Raw genomic sequence first — 21,142 nt, forward strand, 5'->3', positions numbered from 1 at the left:
GTGTTCCCTCAGCATTGAGCCTCTGGCAGTGCAATGTTCCCTCACTGCCAATCCTCTGACAGTGCGGTGTTCCCTCAGCACTATCCTGTGAGGTCAGCACTTCCACAGTTTTGACTCTGACAATACAGTACTCCAACAGAATCAAACATCAGAAAGCCATGATGCTGCACCAGTGCAGTGCTCCCTCAGCAACAAATGTCCAATAGTACAACACTGCCTCGGTCACAGAGTGATAGAGTTATTCAGCACGGAAACAGACCCTTCAGTCTAACTTGTCCACACTGACCAGATGTCCTAGTCTGACCTAGTCTCATTTTCCAGTATTTGGCCCATATTCCTCTAAACTCATCTAGATTTCATTTAAATGTTGTAACTGTACTAGCCTCCACCTCTTCCTCCGGCACCACCATCTGCACGAAAAGGTTATCTCTCAGGTCACTTTTAAATCTTTCGCCTCCCACCTTAAAACCTATACCCACTAGTTGTGGTCTGCTGCACCCTAGGAAATAGACCTTGGCTACACAGCCTATCCATACCCCTCATGATTTTATAATCCTCTGTAAGGTCATCTCTCAGCCTCCAATGCTCCAGGGAGAAGTCACCCAGCCTCGACACCCTCTCCCTTTAATTCAAACCCTCCAGTCCTGACAACTTCTTTGGAAATTTTTTTCTGAACCTTTTCAAGTTTAACAATGTTCTTCTTATAGAAGGGAAACCAGAATTGTTTGTAACATTCCAAAAGTGGTCACACCAATGTGCCATACAGCTGCGAAAGGATGTCCCACTTCCTATGTTCAGTGTTCTGATCAATGAAGGCAAGCATGACAAATGCCTTCTTCACCACCCTCTCTACCTGCAACTCCACTTTCGAGCAGCTACACCCCTAGGTCTCTTTGTTTGACAACACTCCCCAGGGCCCCACCATTAACTGTATAATTTCTGCCCTGGTTTGTCTTACCAAAATGCAACACCTCATATGTTCTCTCAGATCATTGTCTGGGATTGTGTTCTCTCTGGGATCACTCCCTGACATGATATTCGCTCTAGGATCACTATCTGTGATCATTTACCCTCCTGGATCACTGCCTACATTCTTGTTCTCCCTGGGATCACTCTGTGGGATCATGATCTATCCCAAGATGACTGTCTTGGATCATGTTCTCATCGTTATCATATTCTGTCTGGAATCATTCTCTGGGATCATTCTCTTGTATCATGTGCTCCCTGGGATCACACTCTGCAATCATGTTCTCTCTGAGATTGTGTTCTCCATGCGACCACTCTGTGGGAATATTCTGATTCTGACAATGCGACACTCCATTAGTACCGACCCTCTGATGGTGCAGCACTCTCTTAGCATTGCCGTTCCAGCAATACTGATTCTCTGATAGTGAAGCTCTCCCTCAGTGCTGACCCTCCAACAGTGCAGAATCCCCTCAGTCCTCACCTTTTGATGGTGCAGTTCGTCCTCAGTATAGATCTTCCAACAGTGCAGTGCTCTGTGAATACTTAGCCCTCATTGTGCAGCACTCCTCAGTACTGACCCTCCAACAGTGCAACACACACTCGTCACTTTCGGCAGAAACTGTTTATCAAGGGTAAAATGGCCGTTAATATAGCTGAAGCACAGTCAGTGATTAGCAGCCATGATTAGCATGGCAGGAGTGTATAGTAATGTTGTAATGTCATCTTAAAACCTTGTATTGCATTCCTGTCAGATAGGATGAGGAAATGACTTGGTCCTGTATATTTGGCAGTTAGGGACTACTAACAAGTGAGGAATAGTTTCTCTTTATCCATGTTATAAACATCCTGAATATTTTGGGAAAACTGTAATCAATTCACCCCCCGATCATCTAAAATCTGAGCTTGTACAATTTTTCCTTGTAACGTAACCTTTGGAGTCCAGACATAAAACTGGCAAATCTCCGTGATATGGCTGCTAACACCCAACACCAACTTCCTACAATGTGGGCTCCAGATCTGAATAGCAGTGTGTTTTAACCAAACGTTTGTACAATCGAAACATGACGTCTAAGCTTCTGGATATCCATAGGCTGATAATCAATCATTGACTAAAAAAAGAAAAAGATTTCCATTTCAGTAGCACCTTGCACAACCATTGGACATCTCAAAGCACTTTTCAGCCAATCAAGTATGTTTGAAATGATGCTGCTGTTGTAATGTGGGAAATGAAGCAGACAATTTGGACAAAGAAAATTTCTACAAGCAGGATTTCATACTGACTGAACCCGTTCTTTAAAAAAACGAGATCTTGTGCATCCATGTGGGTAAATGGGATTTCAATTTAATGTTGGAGTCGAAAGATAGTATTGCCAACCATGCAGCATTTCCTCTCAAATGCACTGGTGAGTGTCAGCCTAAACTTATGTGCTCTCATGAATGGGATCCATACCATGGCCTTCTAACTGGGTGGCAAAGGTGCATCCCACCGGGGAGAGCTATCCTGCTCTTCCACAAAAGTTGGGCCAAAATAGCTTTCACATCCAAGAATGGGTCTCTTTTTAATGTCACTACCCATGAAGCAACCATCTGTGTATATATTCTAAGCTAATAATTGCCAGCAATGTGTGTATTTGGTTTGAGTTGCCAGTTAACAAATGAATGTATCAGACTATATGATTTTATGTGGCTGCCCAGTGCTACTCTTACCAACCCCTCTAATAACTTTTCCTGTTTCTTCTTAAAGGTCAAGGTTATTGAGGGCAACAGTTGTTTCTGCTGTGAAGACAGCCAGGCAGTGAAATGTGGTGAGAAGAAGGAGACACTGATATTGTACCCGGTTCTATCTGTCTCCTGCGACACTGTGAGACTTGTGCTTAAGGTACAGTTGAGCCATAACGAGGAACCTGCTGGGAAACTGCAAAATGTCTTTGGAAAGCTAGGCTAAGATTCTGGATAAATCCTGACCAGTCAAAGCAAATCAAACACAATGGGAACTGTGTTCATTCAACCAGCACAGGCACAAGAAGGAAGTGCTTCAAAACACAAAGCACATTTAAATTCTGTACAGGTTTGAGATCCTCAAGTCAGGGTTTCTTTGTGCAACTCTCACTGAATGTTAACTGGTTGTTGTGAAAGAAATTATACTATAGGTGACACCGAGCCATAGGCCAGAGCTTGTGGAAATAGCTCACTCGTGGTTTGACAGAGACTATTTAGTCTCATAGGGGAAGGAGTTCAGAACAAGAGAAAATAGCTTAAAATTAGAGTGATGTTGCTCAGGAGTGATGCCAGGAAGCACTTGTTCACACAGAGGGCAGTAGAAATCTAGAAGTCTGTTTCGCCTACAAAATCATTGAGCCTGGTGAAAACTGTCATTAACTCTGGGGGTCAAAATATTTTCATTCAAGGGTCCCCCCTGACATTTTCTCAAAGGTTACTTTTCTGGTTTTCAGAAGTTATTTTTCGATTGGCATGAATTCTTTTATTCGATGGTCCACTCAGTTAGTAGCATCGTCTTCTGTGTTTGTGTTAGTATGTGTGATATTTGGATTCAGACAAGAACAGAATCAACATTATTCATTGGCACCTTAAAGTATCAACACCACTCAGCTAAACTTCAAAAAAAAACACACACAACGCACAAGGTAAACACTAATTTGAGACGGCACAGCATTTAAATTGACACAAGCCAACAGGCAAAAGTTAACAATAATTTTTAAAAATCTGAACACACATTGCTGCTCAAAAAGACATTGCAGTAAACATGTTTTCCACAGTCTGGTGAAGCCAGTTCTAAGTTGCATGATTGTCTCTAACACAGCCTCTGCAGCATTGTGTGATCATTGTATGTAAGATGCACTGAGGTGTGACAATACATAAATACAAATCTTTACGGTGTAGAACTGTTCATTAATAAAAATATCCAGTTGGCAGTGTTTATAATAATAGCATCCAGTACATTTTCACCCCAAGAAATTCGTTACCTGTATGATTTCAGCTTTTCCTGGTTAGCTTATTATTCCTATTATTGAAAGATTGATAGCTGTCCTCCCACCTTCGCAGCCACCCCCTCTCTTTTTTAAGCTGTCTTCCATCTTTACCAACTTTTGTTTTCCCCCTGCCACTGCCACCTTTGTTGACCCTCTCCACTTTGCTGAGCCCCATTCCAATTTGTAACCGTCACACGCCAACACCCCCCCCCAACCCACCACCACCACCCCCCCCAAACCCACCACCACCCCCCCCCCCCCCCCCAACCCACCACCACATCGCCTTTTCCAGCCAAGCTTCCACCATTTTTTCTCTTTATTCATTCATGGGATGAGGGAGTCGCTGGCTAGGGCAGCATTCGTTGCCCAGGGGGCAGTTCAGAGTCAACCGCACTGCTGTGGGTCTGGAGTCACATGTAGGTCAGACAGTTGATGGCAGTTTCCTTCCCTAAAGGACATGAGTGAACCAGATGGGTTTTTCCAACAATCAAATGGATTTGTGTTCATCATTAGACTCTGAATTCCAAATATTTACTGAGTTCAAATTCCACCATCTGCCATGGCAGGATTCGAACCTGGGTCCCCAGAACATTATCTGGGTCTCTGGATTAATGAACTAGCGATAATGCCACTAGGCCATCACCTCAGCAAATCTCCTTCATGCCCTTCCAGCTATTGCTCCCCTCCTGCCCCAAGTACCCTCACTGCTCAGGCACCAGCCACATCTCCTGTCTCCCTCGCCAAAGAGTCTGGTCATCCTTCCTTTAGCCTGGGCAGAGATAATGGGGACTGCAGATGCTGGAGAATCCAAGATAACAAAGTGTGAAGTTGGATGAACACAGCAGGCCAAGCAGCATCTCAGGAGCATAAAAGCTGACGTTTCAGGCGTAGATGAAGGATCTGGGCCTGAAATGTCAGCTTTTAGCCTGGGCATCCTTGTTTACAGCCACCACTCATCTTTCTGCTGCCCGTCATCACACAGGCTGCTTTTGTCCTTGCAGCAAATGTGAGAGAGGGCCATCTTCTGATTGGAGGAAGATCTAATTCCGTCATCTCCACTTACAGAAGTGACTTTTCTTCCACTGTGTGTCCCCGTGAATGATTGTTCCTGGGAGGTTTTAGGACTTGCAGATGTAAATCTGTCTGCCATCCCCATGTGCTTTGAACGTTGACATTGAGAGGTACAGAATCAAGGCGATAGGTGGGTTTGAGGTACATATCAGCCAGGATCTAATTAGATAAAAGATCAGGCTTAAGGGCAGGAGAGGTGATATTAATTAAAATTCTCAAGTCTTTTCCCTCTCTATCCCTCACCAGCACATAACAATAATAGCACAGCAATGTGGAACAATGGCACAGACTTTTGCTACAGTTTCTGTGGCTTTGATGTTTTCTGCAGACTCCTGACGTCTTTTCTGAGCCTATAGGTGAATAAACGTTATTTCCAGCCAATTTTAGTGACACGACTTAATTCCCAACCAAAATAATTTGAAGGTCCAAAGTTATTGAAGCATTGAGGTGGATGTTTGTCTTTTACACTTAACTCATGGTCCCCTCAGCTCTCTTTAATTAAATTGCAAGCCTGCAAACCATTATCCAGAAGTCCACTGATATTGTGTTTTGAGGAAACTTCAAACAGTGGCAGGTGTGAATTCAACAAAAGGGGCACTATTGATAATTTCAAAACAAAATAATACAGGTTCTATCTACGAGTACTATCTAGCCATGTTCATTCAAATACATCCCCCCCTCCCCCCCCCCCCGTATGGGTCAGTTAGGAACTTTCCAGAAGCTTGTATTGTTCTGTTTTGAAATTATAAGTATTACCTGACATTTGGACAGCCATCTTAGCCACTTGTGCATATCCATTTTTAAAAAGTTGAAGCAGTTTCCATAGGAATTCCAGTGTGTATTTGGAGTTATGAATAGGACATGTCTTCACTGGGTATGGCATCTGTAGCAATTGGAAAAGACATCTTTTTACAGGCTCCTTTGCACATTCCAATTGGCTAGAAATTAGACACTCATCTGCTGCTTTTAACAACCCTGTTCATTTCACGGCACTCTGCTCTAACTTGGATAAAATTTAAATGATTCTGATTGTCATTTGGGGAAATGACACAGATGCTGTAAGGAGCATCACATTTCAGTCTGCTTTGGAGATTTGCTTGCAGTTCTGGAACACTGCACAACCAGCCTGTTTAACAGTTTGCACGGTTAATCAGATAATGCTTCATATTAAGTCAGTCTCAGTTAGAGGAATGAACCTTGGGTTCAAGTGCATCAAATTACCTAGAGTCTACAGTACAGAAACACACCAGTAGGCTCAAATGGTCTATACCAATGTTTTTGCTCAACTCCATCCACTTGCCACCCTATTTCATCTCACCCTAGCCACGTGACCATATGTTTATTTATCCTTCAAGCTTCCCCTTACTAACCCCGTATCAATCAGTTCAACCACTCACTGTGGTACCACATTCCATGTTCTCAGTAGTGTCTGGCTAAAGGAGTTTCTCCTGAATTCTCAGCTGGGTTTAGTTTAATTGTCGTATATTAATATTTAATTATTTATAGAATGTCAGCCGTGGCTCCTAGTTTAATGCTGCTTGGCAACATTTCCTTTTCCTTTCTTGATTTCAGGACTTGCTGTTTGCCATATGCGTGTTGAATGCTTTGACCACCACAGTGTGCGTTGTAGCTGCTGCTTTACAGTATCTCCAGATATTTGTTGGCCGACGACCACAAACGGTAAGATTACTGTCCCTCCATATTTCCAGTGCCATTCCGCAAAATGTCTGAGACTGAACCTAAAGACGAGCAATGTCCAGCATTTCAGTAATGCCTCAGTCAAATGGACATAATCTCAATGAAAACCTGTTATACTCTGATCTTGGAGTTAGAAGGTTAGAGGTTTGATTCCCACACCAGGAGATTGAACACAAAATCTAGGCAAAATAAAAACCAAAAGAACTGCGGATGCTGTAAATCAGGAATAAAAACAAAGTTGCTGGAAAATTCGGCAGCTCAGGCAGCAAATGCAGAGGAGAAAACAGAGTTAACGTTACGGGTCCGGTGACGCTTCCTTAGAACTTACTCAGTTCTGAAGAAGAGTCACCTGACTCGAAATGTTAACTCTGTTTTCTCCTCCACAGATGCTGCCAGAGCCGCTGAGCTTTTCCAGCAACTCTGTTTTTGTGCAAAATCTAGGTTGACAGTTCCATGCAGCAGTGAGGGAATGCTGCACTGTCATCAGTGCTGTCTTTTGCGTAACATGTTGGAGCTGTGGCCTTGTCAGCCCTGTTCCCTCTTTCTCGGTTGGATGTAAAAAGCCTCATGACGCCATTGAAAGAAGAGCAGCACAGTTGTTCCCAGTATCCTGGCCAATCCCTCATTCACCATCGGTAGAAACAGGTTATCTAGTTGTGCTCTCATTGGTGTTTGTGGGATCTTGCTGTGTGAAAATTGGCTGTCATTCTTACCTTACAAAAGTAACTATGTTTGAAAAGGTACTGTACTTCAGTGGGGCTTCAGTGAAAGGCTGCATTTTACCGAGTGTGGCATCATGGAGCCCTAGCAAATCTGGAATCAATGGGTATTAGGGGGAAAACTCTCCGGTGGTTGGAGTCCTACCTGACATAAGGGAAGATGGTTGTGGTTTTGGAGATAGCCATCCTCAGCTCCAGACCGTCTCTGCAGGAGGTCTTCAGGGTAGTGTCCTAGGCCTAGCCATCTTCAGCTGCTTCATCAATGACCTTCCCTCCATCATAACATCAGAAGTGGGGATGTTTGCCGATGATTGCACAATGTTCAGCGCAATTCACAAATCATATACTGAAGCAGTCCACGTTCAAGTGCAACAAGATCTGGACAATATCCAGGCTTGGGCTGACAAATGGCCAATGACATTCGCACCACACAAACGCCAGGCTGTGATCATCACCGATAAGAGACAATCTAACTACCGTCCCTTGACATTCAATGGTGTAACCATCGCGGAATCTCCCATTATCAACATCCTGGAGGTTACCATTGACCAGACACTCAACTGGACTCATCACATAAATGCAGTCGCTGCAACAGCAGGCCAGAAACTGGGAATACTGCAGCAAGTAACTCACCTCCTGATTCCCCAAAGCCTGTCCACCATCTACAAGGCACAAGTTAGGAGTGTGATGGAATATTTCCCACTTTCCTGGATGAGTGCAGCCCCAACAGCACATAAGAAGCTATGACACCATCCAGGACAAAGCAGCCGGCTTGATTAGCACTACATCCACAAAATTTACTCCCTCCACCATCGACTCTCAGCAACAGCAGTGTGTACTATCTGCAAGATGCACTGCAGAAATTCACTAAATATCCTCAGACAGTACCTTACAAACTTGCGACCACTTCCAGCTAGAAGGACAAGGGCAGCAGACAAATGAGAATACACACCTCCAAGTTCCCCTCCAAGTCACCTACCATTCTGACTTGGAAATATATCACTGTTCTTTCACTGTTGCTGGGCCAAAATCCTGGAGTTCCCTCCCGAATGGCACTGGGGGTGAACCCACAACAAGTGGACTGCACCAGTTCAAGAAGGCAGCTCCTCACCACCTCCTCAAGGGCAACTGTGGACGGGCAAGAAATGTTGGCCAGCCAGCGATGCTCACATCCCACAAATGAATAAAACAAGAACAATCTTGATACGTCGAGGCCCCTATGTCTAATGTCTTATGATGGAACATTGTCAAGTGGTGGTAGATTTGTACCAAACAATGGGTAGGTATGTAGATAAATCATTGGTGGCAGGAATTGAATTGTGATGATACAAATAAGAGAAGTAGTCATAATTCGTTATGTAGTTATATGAAATCATTAGCTTAAAAATAAGATATAAACCAAAAATATTATTACATCATAATGAGCATATCACTATTTTCACAGTTGCAAAGCGCAGGTCTCCTTAGTTTATAGAATAAAAATGAAATTTGTATTTTGTATCATAGTTCATTGATTATTTGTTGTCAGGTTGAGTTCATTAAATTCATAATCATTAACAGACTATTTATGAATTTTAAGTGGTGCGGGATTGCACTATCATGCAGTCACTCTGTATATCTTTGTGGAGTTAGGTCTTTTCATTTGATATAATTGGGCCCCATCTCTTAGCTAAGCTGTAAGTAGGGACCCAAAGATCCAGAGAGGGCTAGATCTAATTCAGGTCACTGACAAATGGAAGAAGGCCTCGTATAGCCCTTGAACTATTTTAAGGCACTAAGGTTCCCAGGCAAGAGGCTTCTAGTGTGGAACATGACTGTCTAGAACCTCTAGTACCCTTAGATTCTGGTCAAAGACAATCTCTAAAAACATTAACCAGTTTTCTCAGTGCATAGTTACTGGTGAAACCTTGTGATGGTTCCACTACTGGACAAATTTTAATTAAAGAGAAAGGACAAATGTTGATGTGAAAATGTTATTTTATCTATTCTGTAATGCTATATTTAATCTAGTGGAGCTAAAAGGGAAGTTGGTGACTTCTGGCAGAAATATGAATATGTTTAAAATGTAAACTTTCCAACTTAAGACATTGCTGACATTGAACTTGAAGTCATGCCAGTATCTTTAAAATACCTTTTTTTTTCCATCTAATATTCATCAGGGCAAAAGCAAGAATGTCTAATTTCTAACAATGATGACAATTTATACTACAGGAGAAAATTGTTAATTTGAAATTTGGCATTCTTGTGTTTGTCCTGATGAGTACAAGGCATAAAGTTTCAGGAATGTGGCAGTAGACAAGTTCTGTACAACCAAGGAACTGTTAAGCCCCGTATGTGATGGTCATGGAATTGCTTAGAAGAGGAGCACAGCAGGGAAGACAGTGGAGCAGCAATGGCAGGAGTTCCTGGGGGGATTTTGGGAGGCACAGCAGAAATATGTTTCAAGGAAGCAAAAACAGGAGAGGATGAGGCTGCCGCGGCTGACAAGGGAAATCAGGGACAGTATAAAAGCAAAAGAGAAAGCACATAATGTGGTAAAGGTTAGTGGGAAGCCAGTGAACTGGAAAGTCTTTAAAAACCAACAGCAGAGTGGGGAGTAGATGAAATATGAGGATAAGCCAGCTTGTAATATCAAAGAAAATTGTAAGAGCTGTTTCTTCGATATATTTAAGGTAAGAGAGAAGCAAGAGTGGACATTTGATTGCAAAACAATGAAACTGAAAAAGTAGTAATGGCGAACAAAGATATAATGAAGGAACTGAATAGGTTCTTTGCATCAATCTTCACAGTCAAATCCACCGGTAGCATTACAGAACTTAAAGAGAGTCATGGGAAGAGGTGAGTGTAGTGGCTGACTGAGCATATGGGACTGGGGAAGCTGAAAGATCTGAAGATGGATAAATCTACATCCTGGATTTTTGAAGGAAAAAGCTGAAGAGATTATGGAAGCATTATTGGTGATCTTTCAGGAATCACTGGAGTCAGCGAAGCACATGGTAAGGTAGGGCTGAGTCATTGCAGCTTCGTCGCGGGAAGTCATGCTTGACAAATCAATTAGCATTCTTTGAGGAGATAATGAGCATGTTAGGAAAAAGACAGCCAGTGGATGTGATCTGTATGGATTTCCAGAGGGTCTTTGACAAGGTGCCAATAGGTGGTTGCTAAGTAAGATAAAAGCCCATGATGCTGGGGGTAAAATATTGACATGGGTAGAGGGTTGGCTGACCGGCATAGAGTGGAGATAAAGGGGTCTTTTCCAGGATGGAAGCCAGTGACTGTTGAGTTCTGCAAAGGTCAGTGTTGGGACCACAATTATTCACGCTATATATTAACAATCTGGATGAAGGAACTGAGGGCGCTGTTGCTAAGTTTGCAGGCGACACAAAAATAGACGGAGGGAGGGGTAGTGTTGAGGAAGTGGGGAGGCTGCAGAAAGACTTGGTTAGGCCAGTAGAGTGGGATATAATGTGGGAACTTGACAGGTTATGCTCTTCAGTAGGAAGAATATAATGACAGAATATTTTCTAAATATGGAAAGGCTTCGGAAATCTGAAGCATAAAGGGGCTTGGCAATTCTAGTTCAGGATTCCCTTAATGTTAACATGCAGGTTCAGTTGGCAGTTAGGAAGGCAAATGCAATGGTAGCTTTCATTTTAAGAGGGCTAGAATACAAGAGCAGAAATATACTGCTAAGGCTGTATTAGCCTCTGTCATATTACATTTGGAATATTGTGAACAGTTCTTGTACCTAAGGAAGGGTGTGCTGGCTTTGGAAGGGGTCCAGAGGAGGTTTACTAAAATGATCCTGGGAATGAAGGGCTTGACATATGAGGAGTGGTTGGGAACTCTGAGCCTGAACTCAATGGAGTTAAAAGGATGAGGAGGAGCTAATTAAAACTTAGAATACTCAGAGGCCTCATAGAGTGGATATGGAGATGTTTCCACTAGTCTAGGATTCAAGGGCAGACCCTCAGAGTGAAGGAATGACTCTTTAGAGCTGAGACAAGGGTGAATTTCTTCAGCCAGAGGCTGGTTCTTCTCTGGAACTCATGGCTTCAGGATGCCGTGGAAGCCAAGTCATTGAATGTATCTAAGGCAGAGATAGATAAGGTCTTGATTAGTAAGGAGGTCAGGGTTACAGGGAAAAGGCAAGAAAATGGAATCAAGAAACACATAAACCATAATTGTATGGTGGAGTAGACTCGATGGGCCAAACGGGCTAATTCTGCTCCTATATCTTATGGCCTTGTGGAATTGTGATATTCCAACACTCTAGTGCTGTTTGCTCGTGAACCACAATCAGAGAAAAATATAGCAAACTTTGTTTTAACCGGCAAAAATCATATACCTCAAATACTGAAAGTTCACTGTATTATCATGATCTCTGCAAAGTCAGTTGAGAGTGTGAGTGAGCATGTTCTATCCTGATTAGTTTTATTTTAGACAAATTTATATTATTAATAAAGTGATTTAGGCTGTAAACAAACTGTAACTGCATTATATTTCTCATACTAAGTGTGTATTTTTCCATTGATTAGTAAAAGTTTGCAATACCCAGTTTTAGCATTTGTTGCTTTTTTAGCAGGAACACTATAAAATAGTGTTTTTGCCTTTTTCTGACTTTGTACTGCCAGTATTTAAGTAATGAAGATCTCTTCAGAGTTGTTTCCTGGTTTGTCCCATAGCAAGACATATATTTCATGTTTCTTCATTGCTTTATGTACTTTCAGGTCGAAGCCCAGATTCCCCAAGAAGAGTCTGAAGGAGCTCGCCAGTTACCTGACCCTGATGAATTTGTTCCACCCATTCCCCCTCCTCCATATTTCTCCACTTTCTGTTCCTATACTCCCAGGATTAATCCGCGGTAAGGAAAGTAACCATCTCAACCTTATAAGAGGACAGAATGGACACTTGCTATGCTAAATCAAACTTGTATGGTAACATGCATTGAATGGAGAGAGTCCAAAGTGAAGTAGAGATCCATGCATCAATGATAATGGGAACTGCAGATGCTGGAGAATCCAAGATAACAAAGTGTAGAGCTGGATGAACACAGCAGGCCAAGCAGCATCTCGGGAGCATTGGCCTGCAGTGTTCATCCAGCTCTACACTTTGTTATCTAGAGATCCATGCATATGGATCCATGCAAATGCATATAAGTCAGGTATAAATCAAAAGTCTAATACAGCTAGAATATAAAAGGAAAGAAGGTTTGTTAGAGCTAAACAAATCTCCGGTCAGACTGCAACAAAAACAAATTGATGGTGAAACTCAGCAGGTCTGGCAGCATCTGTAGGAAGAAAGCAGAGTTAATGTTCTGAGCCCAGTGACCCTTCTTCAGAACTGTTAGCTAGGAAACAGTGGGAAACAAAATGCAGACTGGGCGACTGCTTTGCAGAACTTTAACGTTCTGTCTGCTAAAATAACTCTGAGCCCCGAATTGTCTGTCGCTTCAACACACCGCCGTCTCCCCTGGCCAACATCTCTGTGCTGGGCTTGCTGTAGTGCTCCTGAAAAGCTCAGCACAAAGTCAAAGAACAGCATCTCATCTTCCTCTTGGGGATCCTGCAGTCTGTAGGACTCAACATAGCATGCAGTAGCTTTAGACCCTGATTCCGTCCTTCCACGTTATTTAACCCAGGCCCGTTATCACAATATATGGGTTGCTTTCAGTACAGCTCATCCTCTCTCCTCTGCTTGGTTTTTATTATCACTTATTCAGCGTTTCTTCCGTCCTACCCTGCTATCCCTGTTTGCCTGACCATTTCACTCTGTCTCTGGGCTCCATCTCCACCTATCTGCTCATCTCTCCTCTTCAACCTCCAGTCCTCCCCAGTCTTCAGCATAAATATCACTGTTTCCGGGCTGCAAACAGTTCTGATGAAGAGTCCCTGGAAAACATTAACTCTGCTTTCTTCCCACAGATGCTGCCAGACCTGCTGTGTTTTTGCCAGCAATTTCTGTTTTTGTTTCAGATTCCCAGTGTCTGCAGTTTTTGTTTTATTTCTAGTCGGTTTACGCCTGGACGACTGCATAAAGTTCTAGCTTCTGCACCTTAGATAGGATCCGTTAGCCTTAGATCAAATGCAACGCAAATTCACCAGAATGTCACTCAGGCTTCAAGAGTTAAAGTACATGAATTTGGTTTGCTTTAGCTGAAATATATAAGGTTGAAGGGTGATTTTATTGAAGCTTCTATGATGGTAAGGTTACCATTAAGATTACCTTCACTTAAATAGTTTCTTTTAACTGTGTGATATATATGTATATATGTTAAGATGTACTGCTCCCATCAGTTATCCTGTTGTTTAGCTTGTAACTAGTTGAGATTTAGTTGAAGGCTAATGTTGTTATTGCTGTCATTGTTGCAGGGTTCTTAGCAATGATGTAATTCCCCTGACACATATCTATGCAACCAGAATGAAAGGAATTGAAGTGTTTTGTCCTGTGGAACCTCCTCCCCCATACGAGGCTGTGATGAGCAATCCGAACGATGAGCAGGTGAGTAGTGTAAAGGCCCTCCTTGTCTAATGAGCACATCCCAAGAGAATGAAGAGCGTGCTTAGGAAAAAGAGTAAGGGGACAGAGATTCATTTCACAAAGGCACGTTTGGGGGTCATTGCACTGATTAAATGCCGTGCCTTGCATTCAGTCCCATTGACTTCAAACCTGTTGGGGAATGGTGAAGCCCTAGCTCCTTACACAACCCTTCTCTCCCTCCGTTTACAGAGGTGGCCCCAACAGGGATGAGGGAGGAAGTCCAGCAAAGCTAGGCCTCAGACCTTGCCCCAGGATCTGACCCAATTTCAGGCAGCAAGGAAGAGGAAATTCCCAGTTCACCCGCTGCCTCCCCTTAACAGCCAGCGGTGCCATTGTCAGGCCCAGCCAGCTTCAATGTTCATGGACCCTGACTGACAGGAACTTAACCAGAATTTACACATGCTGCAGTTCCAAAACGGGGAAGGTGATGTGGAGTAGTGGGCAAGTAATCCAGAGACACAGGTTAATGCACTGGAGCCAAGTGTTCAAGTTGGCAGATGGTGGAATTTGAATTCAATTAACAAATGTGTAATTACGGCTAGTCTAATGTTGACTGTGGAACGATGGTTATAATAACCCATCAGTTTCACAAATAGCCTTCGGGGAGGGAAACCTGCAGTCTTCGCCTGGTCAGCCCTATGTAGGTTCACAGTAATTTGGTTAGCTCTTAAAAAGCCCCCAGACTCAATTGTTTCAGGCCATTACAGAGCCTGATTAAAGGAATGAAATTGAATCAAGCGCTTGGCATCAACCAAGGCACCAGAAACAATAGTGGCACAACAGTGCCCTGGCGATCCTGCAGAGTCATCCTTAAAAACATCGGAGACCTCGTGCCTTCGGAGTTTGAGCTGTCTCGCGGACTAGTCGTGGGACAGTCAGTAGTCATTTTCACAGATTCATACCACACAATGTCCCTGACACGACCACCACCATCGGTCAGGGGCTATTGTGCTGGCATCCCTGAACATTGATTCTAGACCTCATGAACTCTGATAACATCAGGTCAAACAGGGGCAAGGAAATCTCCAGCCGATTACTACATTTCCCCACACCCCAGCCTCCCCACCACTGATAAGTCAGTGATCCTCCATGTTAAACGCCACTTGGAGGATGCAATAAGGGTGGCAAAAGTACAGTATGTACTCTGGATGGGCTCTTCACTGGTCAATCAGCAATAAAATCTTGACAGCACCATGACTGACTGAGCGGACCTGGTCCGAAGGGACAGCCTGGGCCTGCGGTAGGTGGTGATGGAATCAATAAGAGGGAAAACCATGCCAGGAACAGCACCAGGTATACCTGGTGAAACTATAAAGGACTACTTGTACAACAAACAGCATAAGCAACAAGCGATGGACTTGGCCCAACATTACCAGAACCAACAGATCAGATCTAAGCTCTTCAATTCTGTCACACTCTGTTGTGAATGGTGGTGGCAATTAAATAAACAACTCGTTGGAAGAGGAGGAGGTTCCACAAATATCTCCATCCTCAAAGACGGGAAATCCCAGCAGAGCACATGATAAGGATGAAGTATTTGTCACAACCTTCAGTCCAGTGCCATGTGGGTGATCCATCTCGGCCTCCTCCTGACGCTCTCTCTTCATAAATGTCACCTTTTCGCTGAGTGTAGAGTAAGATAGTTGTGGTTGTTTTTGGTCGGTTGTCTCAGCTCCAGGACATCTCTGCATGAGTTCTGTATGGTGGTGTCCTAGGCCCAAACATCTTCAATTGCTTCATCAATGCCGTTCCCTCCACCATAAGGTCAGAAGTAGGATATTTGCTGATGATGGCATGCGTGACTCCTCAGATACTGAAGCAGTCTATGTCCAAATGCAACACGAGCTGGAGATTTAGAGAATAAAATCATCTCCCTTTGACATCCAATGGTGTTACCATTGTTGAATCCCCCACTATCAAACTTGGGGATTACCATTGACCAGAAACAGAACTGGACTGTCCAGATAAACACAGTGGCCAAAACAAAAAGCTAGTCAGAGACTAGGAATTCTACCAACGTGAATTACCTCCATGATAAATGGATTGCAGTGGTTTGAAAAGATAGTTCACCACCACCTTCCGGAAGGTAATTGGGGATGGTCAATAAATAGCTTAACCAGTGATGTGCTCTCAATCCAGGTATGAAGAAGAAAGCCCCAAATATGCTCTTTTCACAGATTTACATAATTGATTCGGTCCTGTACTGTAGTCTGTTAACAATATTGTACTCTCCAATTAAGTCAGGAATCTCTCGCAAAAAGATTTCCTCAACTTGCTGATTAATTGGAAACTGAAAATTTTCTCCATTTGCTATTATTGGGCACTTGCTAACAAAAGGAGGACCCAGGATTATTCCAGGATAATTCCAGAGAAATGTCAAAGGAAATGCACACTGACTTACCGTGATGATACTAGGATAGTTTCTATTGGTGGAAGTATTTAGAGTTTAATATTTACATTGGCTGAATTCCACCAACTAGCTGAACAATATGTTATTTGCAGTGGAGACAGACAGAGATGGATTATGTAGTTACAAGAAGGCACTTTAATTGGAATGATAACACTTACCAGCACTCGCTTCCTTACAATGAATAGGGCCAAATCTTTTGATATATTTTGTTGTGCAGAACAAAACCCACTTAACAGCTGTAGGGTTTTAAAAAAGTGCAAGAAGGGAATAAAGAAAACTTCCACTCAACCTGCTCCCATTATTAACCACCCAATCTTTCAACAACAGATTTCATTTGCATTTACTGTGTCAAGCTTCTTAATAATCCTATACGTTTCACTGAGTGAGTAGAGTCCCAACCTGTGTAACCTTTGCTCATAAGACAGTCTGCCCATAATGGGCATCATCGTAGTGAACCTGCACTGAACTGCCTGCAATAAAATGATCTTTTCTTAAATAAGGGTACCAAAACTGCTCACAGTATACAAATGTGGTCTCACCAGAACCTTGTACAGTTGCAGGAAGACTTCCCTACTCTTATACTCAAACCCCTTTGAAATAAGGGTCAACATTCTATTAGTCTTCCTGATTGCCTGCTGCAAATGTGCGGTAACTTTGAGTTTCATGCACAAGTAGCCCCACGTGCCTCTGAGTGGTGCACCTTTCTGCAATTTGTCTCCATTTAAATAATGTTCTGTGCTTTTGTGTTCTCTGTTTCAAAATGATGACGATAAGGAAGACTGGAACCTTCTTTATGACAATGAGGCTGGGTTTGCAGCCCCTTTGCAGCTCCCGTTTCTTAGCTTTGTTTTTCTCTTTCTGGTTACTATTTCTAGCTGTTACGTGGCAGTGAGCTGGGCGATAGGCTTGTTTTTAAACTTCTTCCCCTGCTTTGGAAGCAGCGTCTACGTCATAATCTCTTCAGTACAACAGCAGGGGAGGATTGACTTATTCCTGAACACTTCCTTCCTTCAACAGCCAGGCATTGTCCATCCTGATGTGCTGTGTGCCTGTTGAAAGATTATAGATTTCTCCATTGAATGGTTGCTGGTGAAGTTTGATATGAGGAAGGAGGCTTGGCCTGTCTGCTATTTGTCACCCACTTTACTTTTCCACTTTCTACAATTGAAAGCCTTGCTATTGTGTGGAATATGTAGTTACCAAGGGTAACAAAGGGAAAGATTTATGAGCATAGGCAGAGCTGGAAGGAAGCAAACCAGTTACTCCCCATCAAATACTTCTTTTCTCTAAAGTTGCTGCCTTTTTGCTGTCTCATAAATTTAGATTTAGGTTTTGTTGTCACATGTACTCAAGTATGCGATATAAGAGTACAATGAAAAGTGTACAATGTCCCACATACAGCACCATCTTAGGTACAAAATCTTACTTACATAAATAAAATAAAGAAGTATGTTAAGATCAGCTCTACAGTCTTATTATTATAAAAATAAAGAAGTAAGGTTTAAAAAGTCCTTTCTTTAGCTATGGGCCTGCAGACACTCCATGCTGGCTTTTCCCCAACAGGGTTCGCTGTTGCCTGCGCTGGGCATGTTATATTAGCCTCCAGCACAGAAACATTAAAATACTCATTGCCCCCTCCCTAACTGCTGTGAATGGAGTGGTTTGCTAGGCCATTACTGTGGATGTGGAGTCACATGTAGACCAGACCAGTGAAGAAGGGCAGACTTCCTTCCCTTGAAGGGCATTGGCTCCCAGAGCATTCTGAGTCTCAGGATTAGTAATCCAGTAATATTACCACCATGTCGCCCTGTCCTTATCTCAGTTTGCATGGCACAGTCACGTTTTGTTGGATTATTTCTCCTCCATAGTACCTTGGGACCCTGTTAAAGGTGCTACGTAAATGCAAGCTGTTGTTTGGGTGTGCTATAATGTGCATTTTTTTATAATCCTGAAAGAACATTAGCCTTCTGTGATACTGCATCTCTCCATGTCAGCTGTTTCCGATTTGAAAAATTTATCTTTTGGTGGTATCTCAAAGTTCATTCCAACTTACTCTTCTACTTTAGCTGTGATTGACAACAGCTTATATAGGGTAACGGTCAGCAATGGGAATCCTGCACCCGTTTCTTCCTGCTGTTTCTCCAGAGCAAGAAGATACTGAGGCCTATGGTTGGACTGCTATAGATCTATCTCTGTTCAGCCCATTGTACTCATTCTGGTGTTAGCCTTTCAAGCTCTTCCATTGCCATTATCAACATAACTGTGAAATCTCAAAGCTCAGAATGCAGCAAGAATCAAAACTGATTAAACAGGTGAAACTTGGGTCAGTCGTAACACATTCAGCGGGTTGCACTCTCTAACCTCTGAGTCAGTCAAGTCTCCTGAGATGTGAAGACAATGATCTAGGCTGATGCATCCCTTTGCAGTACAGAGAGAGTGCTGCATTGTTGGGGACTGCAGGCTTTCAGGTCACGTGTTAAACAGGAACCTCACTGGTAATTTTGCTGATTGTAAAAACAGAATCCCCACTCTCATTATTTCAATGAGGAGCAGGGGAGCTCTAACCTTGATGTGTTGCCCAACATTTATCCCTCAACCAATATTCCCGAAAGCAAAATCTGGTATTGTCTCATTGCCTTCTGTGGGAGTTTGCTGTGTAAGTTGGCTGCTGTGTTTCTTACAATACAACTGTGTCTACACTTTGAAAATATTTCATTGGTAGCGAAGCTGTCTGTGACGTTCTTTCTTCCTTTGCACTGTTATTTTCCGCTGAGCCGGGGTTTTCTTTGTCACTTGAGTAAAGTCCCTCAGAAGGAAATGTGTGCTTTTGGCTGCAGAATCAATCAAGGCCACACACGATTTCTTGTAGTTGGAAATCACAACTCACGGTCCACATGGAGAACAAACTCGTCCTCCCTCTGTCTTCACTGATCCTAACAGGGATAGCAGATATGTCAGAGGCTGCCCTTACAGAAGTTAATCAAATCATGAGGGACATGGATAGGTTGAGTAGCCCACGAGCTGTTTCCCAGGGTGGGGGAGTCCAAAACTAGAGGGCATAGGTTTAATGTGAGAGGGGAAAGATTTAAAAGGACCTAAGGGGCAAGTTTTTCACGCAGAGGGCGGTGAGTGTAAAGAATGAGCTGCCAGAGAAACTGGTACAATTTAAAGGGTATCTGGATGGTTATATGAATAGGAAGTGTTCAGAGGGATTGTTGGCAAATGGGACTAGATTAATTTAGGATATCTACTCGGCATGGACGTGTTGGACCGAAGGGTCTGTTTCTATGTTGTACAACTGTATAATTCTATATTACTTTTAATCCTTTACTTACTTCACTGGTCAGTTTCTCATGGCATTGCGTGCATAGCCTGTAATGCTTAGTGATGTGAGGAAGAATAAATGGGGCAGTGGAAAGAGGGAGAAGTGAAGGAATAGGAAATGGAGAATGTAAAGTGAAGGAGGGAAAAGTGGATAAAGAAACTGGGGAGGCTGAAATGGAAGGTAGGAAATCGGTGAAGGTCGGGAGGCTGGTTGGGGAGAAAATGGAGGTAGAGGGGGCAATGAGAAATGAGGATGAAAATTTAGGGTGTGTGTGTGTGTGTGTGTGTGTGTGTGTGTGTGTGTGGACAGGCTTAGGGCAGTGGTGGAGGAAAAGCTTCGGGTGGGGACTGTGGCTGTTGGATGTGGAATCGCCAGTGTTCTGAGCTTTCCCTGGAATTGAAGAGCAATCTTCAGGACACTGCTGGGAGAAAAGAATCTTGCACCTCCTTTGCTGTGAAAATGTTATGGTTGAAAAGAGAAGGATTGAGGAACAGGAATCATCCAGTTGGATGCAGAAGTCCCTACTCGTTCCCTGTTTGGCCGCAGGGAAACAGTGCTGCGAGGATGGATGTATCTGCTAGCCACTGGCGGCAAATTGAGGTGGGGGGTCTGGTGAGGAAACCTCCAGGATCACATCCAGCTAGTGTTGTTAATTCTACCAGGAAGGCTTTTCCAATGCTAATAACAATGTATCACGTGTTGCTGTCCAGCTGTGTTGGATGTTTCAGGGGCCATATCACACCTGCTGAATGGGGCATGGTGATCGCTCCTTTCACGCCACAGTTTCCAAGAAATTAAGAGCAATTAGATGTGAGCAGCGGGAAACTCTGAGCATTCTTTAAAAGTAGTAACCTGGTGCCATTAAAACAATCACATGGATGTGACTGACAGTCCTTGAGTCAGAGAACTTTTAAAGGAAAAGCTTGTCAACAGCAAAAGGGTCAAAACTACACTTTTCAAAATGTGAGGCACATCAGTGTCCTATTTCTTCCACTATAAGGCTAAGACCAAAGACAGCTTGCACAGGGATGTATCATTTTAAAAACAGCCTGTTCAAATATCTCACAACAGCTCTGTAGCAGGTTGCACTTGAACCCAGACCTTCTGCACCAGAGGTAGGCACACTGCCACCTCCTTCTGCTCAGGGATTTATATTTTCCTGATTCCTTTCCTCACTTAAAGCACCTTTTTGAGAGCATGAGGGTCATTCTATCATTGTTTAGTATTTCCCATTCCCATCATTTGCCATGTCTTCAACTACTGAGCCCTCAATTTCACCCTCAACCCTCTCCTCCACTGTTTCACCCTCAATGACACTCTTTTTAACCTACCTGTTTGACCAAGCATTTGGTCAGCTGTCCGTGATATCTCCTTAAGTGGCTCATTCTAAGAGTCTTGCTCAATAACATTCCTGTATGAAAGG

At 43.1% G+C, this 21,142-nt stretch overlaps 1 protein-coding gene across 3 annotated transcripts in view; it reads left to right on the plus strand.

The window, feature by feature from the left end:
* fam189a2 (family with sequence similarity 189 member A2) overlaps positions 1-21,142 on the plus strand; it is a 140,189-nt gene that overhangs the window by 87,274 nt on the left and 31,773 nt on the right. For all 3 annotated transcript variants that reach the window (XM_048526847.2, XM_048526846.2, XM_048526848.2), the window contains 4 exons: positions 2,711-2,845; positions 6,600-6,707; positions 12,175-12,308; positions 13,816-13,945. In XM_048526847.2, the coding sequence (XP_048382804.1) occupies positions 2,711-2,845; positions 6,600-6,707; positions 12,175-12,308; positions 13,816-13,945 (507 nt within the window). The remainder of the gene's footprint in view (positions 1-2,710; positions 2,846-6,599; positions 6,708-12,174; positions 12,309-13,815; positions 13,946-21,142) is intronic.

Source organism: Stegostoma tigrinum, chromosome 3 (assembly GCF_030684315.1).
Source record: "Stegostoma tigrinum isolate sSteTig4 chromosome 3, sSteTig4.hap1, whole genome shotgun sequence".
NCBI classification, from domain to species: Eukaryota; Metazoa; Chordata; class Chondrichthyes; order Orectolobiformes; family Stegostomatidae; genus Stegostoma; species Stegostoma tigrinum.